The sequence below is a fragment of the Otolemur garnettii genome, unplaced genomic scaffold (assembly GCF_000181295.1).
Source record: "Otolemur garnettii isolate 467f Iridium unplaced genomic scaffold, OtoGar3 scaffold00004, whole genome shotgun sequence".
NCBI classification, from domain to species: Eukaryota; Metazoa; Chordata; class Mammalia; order Primates; family Galagidae; genus Otolemur; species Otolemur garnettii.
The window spans coordinates 38,662,373-38,672,520 of NW_003852399.1; the positions used below are offsets into that span (position 1 = coordinate 38,662,373).

Consider the following 10,148-nt stretch of genomic DNA (forward strand, 5'->3'; position numbering starts at 1 on the left):
GCTCAAGCGAGTCTCCTGCCTCCGCCTCCCAAGTAGCTGGGACCACAGGCGCCCGCCACAACGCCCGGCTATTTTTTGGTTGCAGCTATCATTGTTGTTTGGCGGGTCTGGGCTGGGGATTCGAACCTGCCACCTTAGGTGTACGTGGTTGGCGCCTTAGCCGGTTGAGCTATAGGCGCCGAGCCCATGTACATTTTTTATGTGTAATTACTGTATTTGATATTCTTTGTCTTGTTTATTTGTAAAATTGGTAGTTATGTGTTGATTTTCCTAATTTTGTTTCATATAATTTTTTGTGGGGGACAGCCAGGCATGGGTTTGAACCCACCAACTCCGGCTTATGGGGCTGGCGCCCTACTCCTTTGAGCCACAGGTGCTGCCCTTGTTTCATATAATTTATAATATGCATACATTTGCAAATAAATTGCATATTCTTTAGCCTTTAACAGCATGAGTATGAGTTCTAGATGACCTACCACTCTTAGCAGTATCTTTCTCTTAAGATATGCTTTGAAGTAGTTTTACTGAAGAATTTGATTAAGTAATTTTTGAGCTTCCAGTATTCTTATGATTGATTGTTTTGGAGGTGGAAAGACATTGATATAATTTTTGCGTGGGGTGGAAGTTTCTCCCAATTTTCTAAGTTTGATAACTCTGATCATAATTGTTTCCATAGGTAATGGGAAACCCAGGAACTCTCAAAAGAGGTCTTTTAGTCTCAGCTTTGTCTTATTTGGGTTTTGAAACTTACCAAGTCATTTCTCAGGCTGCTGTGGTTCATGCTACGGCCAAAGGTAAGCCTAACATCTGGAATACTTAAGAGTTTTTGTTTTTTATTTTGTTAATAAGTTACACTTATTTTTTAACAGATAATGCAACTAAAATTGGTATAGTTTAGATTATTTTTTATTTTTCTCCTCTTTTCAGTCTGACATTATATGTAAAAAAATTATTTCTAGAAACTCATTGAGTTTATTTCTAGAGCTCCCTGAGTGATACTTTATTATACTTTTGTAGGACCCTAACCTAAGAAGTAAGACTATTTTTTTACATTTTTAAAGGGTTGAAGAGTTGTTGAGGGGGAGGGACTATGCCCTAGAGACCATGTATGGTCCACAAAGCCTAAAATATTTATTCTTTATCTTTATGGAGAAATTTTGTCAACTCTTACTTTACATGGCAAAATGATTCTTTTGTCCTTTGCTGGCCAAGGTATATTGTATTCTTCTTCATATAGTTATGAAAAAGCACTAGCACTTTGAGATAGAAGTACTTATTTACAAATTAAATTCATCTTTGTGCCAAATCAAATGATTGAAAATTGAAAAAATGTAAAAATTCCATCATATTTCTTCTTTGACATAAGATAAAATAAGTAAACATATACTAAGACTTGACATTTTTTAAAATATTAAATTTAGGCCAGGCATGGTGGCTCATGCCTGTAATCCTAGCACTCTTGGAGGTTGAGGTGGGTGGATTGCTTGCGCTCACAAGTTCAAGACTAGCCTGAGCAAGAGCAAGACCCCATCTCTAAAAATTAACCATGCATTGTGGTGACCATCTGTAGTCCTAACTACTCGGGAGGCTAAGGCAAGTGAATCCTTGAGCCCAGGAGTTTGACAAGATTGCTGTGAGCTATGATGCCAGGGTACTTTATCCATGGTGACAAAGTGAAACTCTGTCTCAAAAAATAAATAAATAAAAATAGATATTCTTCTATATGAGAATAAAGATATTCTTAGGAAAAAAAAATAAAATTGAATTAAAACAAAAGTGAGCCAAATTTTCAGTATGTTAGAGAAATAACATTTTAGTTAATGGGTTAAGCCTTTTGTTTTTCATAATTCTTTCTTTTTAATTATAAAGGAAAAAGTGATTGGGGAAAGAAGCAGAGATTTGATTTTGAATAGATACTCTCATTAAAGTTCTGGTAAAAAGGCAGGGTGGAGGAGGTGGAGGGGCTTGGTGACTCAGGCCTGTAACCCTACATTTGGGTGGCAGGGGCAGGTGGATTGCTTGAGCTTAGGAGTTCAAGACCAGCCGGAGGAAGAACAAGACAAAGGCTCTACTAAAAATAGAAAAACTAGCCAAGCATTGTGGCAGGCTCCTATAGTCCCAGCTACTTTGGAGGCTAAGGCAAGAGGATCCCTTGAGCCTAGGAGTTAGAGATTGCTATGATCTGTGATGCCATGGCACTCTATCAGGGTGACAAGGGAAGACTCTGTCTCAAACAAACAAACAAACAAAAGTTCTGGTAGAAGAAGAATTTGAGAATATAACCTAAAAGTTTTTAGTTATGTTTTGTTTTCATTTATCTATGATTATCTTTTCTTTTTAAAAAAGCAGATAATTGAGAGCTATAATGCTTTACTTCCCTTTTTATTTTTAATGTATCTTGAAGAGGACTTGGTTTTGTCACTGGCTCAATGATATCTTTTGGCAAATACTTAATAATTTTTATCTTTTTAAAACTCCTTAGACTTTCCCCTATAACTTTCTCACAGCAACTTTGTAAAGTGGTTAGGACAGGTCTTATCACATTATAATATTAATTTTTGAAAAATGGTCACAGAGTTAAATTTCATCAAAGTCAGTATTAGAGTAAAGATCACAAGTCTTATCTCTTCATTTTTGTTTATATTTATTGTACCTAGTTTCAGTGTGTTGTAGCACTGTTGCAGAAGTGATTGCAAAGATTTAGTGCTTCCCTAAGTAACAAAATATGACATGTTGAAAGGCAAAACCAGAATTAAACTTTTAACCTTAATGATCTTAGTCCCTTTTTTAAGAGGTGACTTAATAACATAAAAATATTACTGTTCATTAAATTAAAATGAACATTTTAAGGTGCTAGTTCAGTGTGAGGCATGCCCAAACTGGATGAGGTCTTGCGTAGCTGTAGTAACAGAGAGTAAAGGAGTGTGAAATAGTCAGCAGTTGTTTAAGAACTGAATCCGTTGGTATGGCATGTGCTATCTGCATCTTATTAAAAGGTTTGAGTTAGGAACTTGCCTTTGTGCTGATGAAGGCAAACTGAAGGTGAGAGACAGTGGATCTTGAAATGGCAGCCCTTTCAGGAAAATGCCAAATATCATATCCAATGAAGATAACCTTGTCACCGTAAACTCAGCCTGGGGATTATCATAGCAGGTGTACATCCAGGAAAAGGAGAAACGCAGTGATATAATTCAGTGAAACGTGTTCATCTTTAAATTAATAATTTTCCAGTATTATCCAGTACAATTTCTACCGTAAACTAATAGTTCCCAATCCAGTAGATTTCTTAAATTATCTTAGACATTGAATTCATTCTCCCAAAACCATGTTACTAGAAGTGGCTATAATCTAGACATTGTCTGATTTTGTTTTCTCATTGGGCAAAGCTTTTTCACTCTGGAAATTATTATGGGTAGATCCTTGGAGACCATGAAGATTCATGTGTTCTTTGTGGAATAGAGTTTGTATTGATTATATTACTCTGGAGAACTCATATATAGGGACCAAAAAAGACACCGAACCATGGAAAAAGGTACACAAAAAGGTAATTTCTGGCTGGGTATGGTGTCTCACACCTGTAATTGTAGCACTTTTGGAGGCTGAGGCAGGAGGATCACTTGAGGCCAGGAGTTTGAGATCAGCCCCTGTAACACAGTGAGAGTCCCATCTCTACCAAAGGGGAAAAAAATAGCCAGACATGGTATTGTATGTCTGTAGCTCCTTGGGAGGCTGAGAGGAGGATTGCTGGAACCACAGAGTTGCAGGTTGCATTAAGCTGTGATTGTACCACTATACCCCTGTCTGGGCGACACAGTGAGTCCCTATTTGGAAAAAAAAAAAAAAAGGTGATTACCTATAGCCAGGTGTCCTCAAACTGAGGCCCACCGAGGACATTTATCCGGCCCACTGGGTGTTGTTACCTTTGCTGCCTGTCCTGCTTAATAGCCAACTCCTCCCGGGGCCCGCAGGCCGGCCCTCCAATGGTCTGAGTGACAGTGAACTGGCCCACTGTTTAAAAAGTTTGAGGACCCCTGCCTATAGCTTACCCTAAGGGTACACTAATTGGGCGTTTGGTCTGTCTGTGGCTGATTTAATGGATAGCATTTTGAAGAATCTTAGAGTATATTCTGTTTCCACCATAAGTCATAGCCTTTATGGAATAATTGAAGTATTCCTTAGTATTGTATCCTGAGAGATGATATAACAGACCTTATAAAGACAAAGCTAACCCCTGAAGACTATTTCCGTTTCAAAAAGAATGCGGAAAAACTTTAGGAAATTCATAGGAGCTCAAGCTTTAAAGTGGTTTAGTTTAAGGCTGCCATTCTTCAGGTGGTTATTAAAGAAGAGATAATAGTTATAGGATTATGTTGGGCAAACTTTTGAATAATCCTGAATTATAAAAGTTGGAAAAAGGAAGAGATAGAATGACTACCCTGTTTATTTGGTCTTCTAGCTTTTTAATTTAGCATCCATATGCCGAATAATACTTTAGTTTTTATAATTCTTTTGGGGGGAAGGGGTTAAGTGTTTTTTTTTTTTTTTAATGGAGAAGCTAACAAATTGTCCAGTTACATTTCTCCCCCAAAGCCACAGAGTGGGTAGTAACTAAGTCTCTATTCCAGGCAATATATTCAACACTAAGAAATAATTTTTTTTTTTTTAAAAAGCCCTCAGATCCAATTCAGGGAGCCCATGTACATACAGGCTAATCAATATCATTGGTACTCTTTGACTCTGCATGTCTGGAAGGCATCTCAATAACCCTATTCAGAACGTTTGCTTCAAATAGCCTTTCTCTGGTTTCCAGCTTATGAATTAAGATAGTATTTCAATTCTATTTCAGAAAACTTTTTACAAGTTTTATGTACAGTGCCAACTTTTAAAAGATTACTAAAGTTAACTAGACGAGAAACTAGGCAGAAATCACTTTACAAAAAGAGGGAAAGCCCAAAATGCCACTTTCTACAGAGAACCCACGGTTAAGTTTTATTCAGAGCAAAGAAAAAAAAAAACTTTAATCATACTAGAAGAAAGTCAGCCATAGGTTTGGAATCTGTACTCCAACTACACATGCAGTGAGGACAATATTCTGCTAATACAATGGATTTGCTGTTGCATTTGTCTAATATTAACAATTATAAACAGAGCAGTGCGACTAGTAGTTGGGATAATCCTTACAGTGTTACAGTGTCACGTACTACATTTCGCTTCTCTTCACACCACTGGTTCTCTTTGCGTACCTGGGCTTCCTTCAGTAAAGTCATTTTTGGTATTGAAAGTCTTGAGAATCTCTTCGGGAGTTTTCCCCTTGATCATATTGGCAACAGTCTTGCATGTAACATCAAGCAAACTTTTGATGACTAAGTAGTTTGCAGCCAGAATAAGTTCAAAAAGTGTTCCTTGGTCAACTTTCAGGAATTCTTGGTCCCAAAGAGGGATTTCATCTGTTTGCTTTTCTTTGTTCTCATGCTCAGGAGGAGGAGGGTCATCCTTGTTGCAGGTGCACCACTGAATGACCTTTTTTAATATTGCTGCATTAACATTTGGTAGAGGAACTGGGTCATCATCTCTTTCATCATCCATTCCAAAATCTTCCAACATCATCTTGACCGTCCCAGACTGTTTGGCAATTTCCACATCAACTTCAAATATCTCTCCTTCGGAACAGTGCAACTTAATGGAAGGCCTGGTGTTAGGTCTCAAAGGTCAGCCAGAGGCTGAAGAGAGTTGAGGGGCGTCTACACAAGACGAGAGGCAGAGGACAAGACCACTCAGTTTTTACAATTCTTAAGTGACTTCATCAACGAAGATATTTTTGGTACCTTGCATATACCAGTACAGATCAAACAGCCCTAATCTGAAATCCAATCCAGTTTATGAGTCCCTGCCATTACGGCACTAGTGAAAGATTTCACACCCATGTCAAGTTGCAGTCAAAATGCTGGCACACGGCATAGTTTAATTAGTGTCCCCAAGAGAAAAAGGAATTCACAGTCTCCTTCACCTTGTGTATATCTTTTTAGCACATACCCAGATTCTGCCATATTGGGATGCCCACAAAGGGTAAAAAGTGGCACATGCACGGGCTAGGCATACAGGGACAGGTTCCCCACAACGCCCCACCAGGTGCCCACAGGTTCTCTACATGGAGCCAAAGCCCACATTCATTACTCACTGCTTATTTTCTACTCTGTGGCATAAAGATGTTGAAAATGTCAAAAAGTCCTGCAGATACTGCTACTCAGGGTAGCAGTACTAAGAAAAAGAAGAAGCATTTATGTTTATTTGACAGAAAGTCAAGTTGGAGAGAAACTTGTAAGTAAGATGTTGTAAGTAAGACATCTTTTAAAAAAGAGTATGGTGTCGGAATGACTAATATGACCTTAAAGAGATAGAAATATAAACTGTTGAGATTCTGTGTAGAAAGTGATGGAAAATAGACAAATACTGCGTAAAGCTAAAAATGAATACCTTGTTTATGTATTGAAAGAGTGGATTTGTTGGAGTTGCAATGAACACTTGCCACTTAATGGTATGCTAGTCACGAAACAAGCCAAGGTACATCATACCAAACTGATGATTGAGGGGAACTGTGAATATTCAACAGGCTGGCTATGGAAATTTAAAAAAAGACATTACATTTTTAAAGATTTGTGGTAAGGCTGGGCATGGTGGCTTGAGCCTGTAATTCTAGCACTTTGGGAGGCCAAAACAGGAAGATCTTTTGAGGCCAGAAATTTGAGACCAGCCTGGGCAACAAAAATGATGCATTGCTACAAAATTTTAAAAATTAGGCTCGGCGCCTGTAGCACAGTAGTTACAGTGCCAGCCACATACACCAGGACTGGCAGGTTTGAACCCAGCCTGGGCCTGCTAAACAACTGCAACTATTAAAAAAAAAAAAAAAATAGCCAGGCATTGTGGCGGGTTGTCTGTATTCCCAGCTACTTGGGAGGCTGAAGCAGGAGAATCACTTGAGCCCAAGAATTCGAGGTTGCTGTGAGCTGTGATGTAACCGCACTCTACCAAGGGTGACCATAGTAAGACTGTCTCAAAAAAAAAAAAAAAAGAAAAAATTACCTGGGTATCATGGTTATGTTTCTGTAGTCCTAGCTACTTGATAGGCTGAGGTGAGAGGATCACTTGAGCCCAGGAGTTTGAGATTGCAGTAAACTATTATGCCACTGTACTCCAGTCTGGGCAACAGAACAAGACTCTGTGTCAAAGAAAAAAAAACTTGTAGTGGTAAAGTATCTGCTGATTACAAAGCATTGGAGAAATTTATTGAAGAGTTTGCCTAGGTCATAGCTGACAAAAATTTGATGTCTACAATGCTGAATGAAACATCACTGTATTGGCAGTATTTCCCCTGAAAGACTGACTGCAGGTGATGAAACAACCTCTACAGGAGTTAAGGAAGTAGACAGAATCACTATGTTGGGATATGCTAATTCAGCAGGCATGCATAAGTGTAAACTGGCTGTGATAGACAAACGCTTTTCATCCTCACTGTTTTCAAGGAGTGGATTTCTTACTGGTTCATTATTCTAATAAAAAAGCATAGCTCACCATGGAATCTTGATTGGTTTCAGAAACATTTGTATTAGAGACTTGTGCTCAATCCAGGGAAGCTGAGTTGGATGACAGCTACATTTTGTTATTCCTTGACAACTGTTATATTCAATTTCCTGCTGAAATTCTTACTGAAAATAATCTTTATGCCATGTATTTTTCTGGAAATGTGACTTCATTAATTTAGACCAGGGTATCCTTAGATCAACAAAGAGCAAAATAAAAACAGCTTCTTAAACAGCAGTGAACAAAAGAGTTTAACATCAAGGAAGCTGTATATGCCATTGCCAGCACTTGGAACACAGTGAATGAAGACACAATTATGCATGCCTGGTACCCTTCTGCCTGGGATTGTGTTCAGTTTTGATCATGAAAAAGGTGGATACTGAAGGATTCAAAATGTCAAATGAGAAAAAAAATGATGTCTGACAAAAGCTATTATTAACAAGACAGGTTGACTCTGGATGAAACATTTTAAAAAGTCATCCAGCAGAGTTCCTTCTCTTCCCTAGTGTACCTACTTCCTGGTCCCTGATTGTTTCTGATATTTCCCCTCACCTAAAACAAAACAAAACAAAGCAACAAAACAGAAAAACCCCCACAGGATAGTAACTTCAATCAAAACATAGCATCCTAGCTGCAGGGTGAAAGTCTGCTTTCCTTTGTTTTTACTGTTTAACAGCTGATGCAGGTATTCTGGTGATGCTACTGGGTGCTTAGTTACCCTGAACACATTCTATTTTCTTTTTCTTTTTTTTTTTTTTTTTTAAATTTGGTAATTTTATTCATTATTTATTTATTTTGCAGTTTTTGACTGAGGTCAGGTTTGAACCCACCACCTCTGGTATATGGGGCTGGCACCCTACTCCTTCAGCCACAGGCAGCACCTCTATTTTCATTATATTAATGGTAGGTCATATTTTTTACAGTTAAGCCCTTATGCATGAATAAGTGTAAGAAAATGATTACTTACGGAACTCCAAGTCAGGAATGATGGTGATGCCACACAAAAACAGATGACCTACATGGGCGACTGAGGTAGTGACACCTTCTCTTTCTGGTGGCTCAGTGTACCTACCCAAACTTTGTCTCATGTACAAAATTATTAATTATTTTTTGAGACAAAGTCTAACTCTGCCCTGAGTTGAGTGCTGTGGCAACATAGCTCATAGGAACCTCAAACTCTTGGCCTTGAGCAACCCTCTTGCCTCAGCCTCCCAAGTGTAAGCATGTGCCACCACCTCTGGCTTGTTTTTCTATTTTTAGTAAAGTTGGAGTTTCACTCTTTGCTCAGGCTGATCTTGAACTGAGCTCAAGCAATCTACCTGCTTCCGCCTCTCAGAGTGCTAGGATTACAGGTGTAAGCCTCTACGCCTGACCCTTGTACAAAATTACTAAAAATACTCAGGCAGTGTGGGTAAAGTAAATATGAAACACAAGTGAGTGTTGTGTTTAGATGAGGGACCCATCCCCTAGATATCTTTATATGTATGCAAATATTCCAACCCCCCCCCCCAAAAAAAATTCTGGAATTCAGAACACTTCTAGTCCCAGCCATTTCCGATATGGGCTTGCACTTGCCTTGTTTGTGTACGTGCTTGCCATTTGGTCTAAAAGAAGGTATGATGTTAATGTGTTTATTGTGTTAGAGAGTCTTACCAACCAGTATGTGCTATGTTAGTTCTGTCTGACACCTGTGTTCACCTACATGCTATTTTTAAAAGTTGTAATTACCTCTACAGTATGAAAATAAAAATATGTACCTATTAAAAACTCCCAAAAACTAAACATTAGTTCCAGTCCTAACACTAAACTTAAAATTTGATATTGAGGAAAAATTTATATTTTAAAGTGTACCTCATTTTGAAAACTAAGTTTATTGGGGTTTTTTTTGTTGTTGTTGTTTTGAGACAGAGTCTCACTTTGTCACCCTCAGTAGAGTGCCATGGCGTCATAGCTCACAGCAGTCTCAAACTCCTGGGCTTAAGTGATTCTCTTATCTCAGTTTCCCAAGTAGCTGGGACTATAGGTGCCCACCACAATGCCCGGCTATTTTTTAGAAACAGGGTCTCACACTTGCTCAGGCTGGTCTCTATCCTGTGAGCTCAGGCAACCCACCAGCCTCAGTCTCCCAGAGAGCTAGGATCACAGGGATGAGGCACTGCACCTGGCAGTTTACTGTTTTTAATAGAGATTTTAATGAAAGTTGCCTTGTATTTTGGAATCTTTTCAGTACTTGGATCAGTGAAAAGTTAATGCAAAGAACAGAGTATAGCTACATAGCCTCCCTTTAGCTTTATTTTCATCTTCTTGAAAATCCTTCTTCAAGTAGGCTGCCATATTGCTTCATATTTTATTAAAATTTTTTTTTTAATTATTTATTTATTTATTTTTTGAGTTAGAGTCTCGCTTTGTCACCTATGGTAGAGTGCTGTGGCTTCTTCGCTCACAGACTCTTGGGCTCAAGGAATCCTCTTGCTCACCCTCCTGAGTAGCTGGGACTATAAGCTCTTGCCACAACGCCATCTGTTTTTTAGAGATGGGGTTGCTCTTGCTCAGGCTGGTCTTTTTTT

General features: G+C 38.5%; 1 protein-coding gene and 1 pseudogene across 1 annotated transcript in view; one reads left to right on the top strand and one right to left on the bottom strand.

Annotated features, from left to right (window-relative positions):
- The window catches only part of RMDN1 (regulator of microtubule dynamics 1), a 33,359-nt gene that overhangs the window by 3,815 nt on the left and 19,396 nt on the right, over positions 1–10,148 (top strand). Inside the window, exon 2 of the mRNA XM_012810498.2 lies at positions 677–794. Within this exon, the coding sequence (XP_012665952.1) occupies positions 677–794 (118 nt within the window). The remainder of the gene's footprint in view (positions 1–676; positions 795–10,148) is intronic.
- LOC105887687 lies at positions 4,813–9,437 on the bottom strand (annotated as a pseudogene).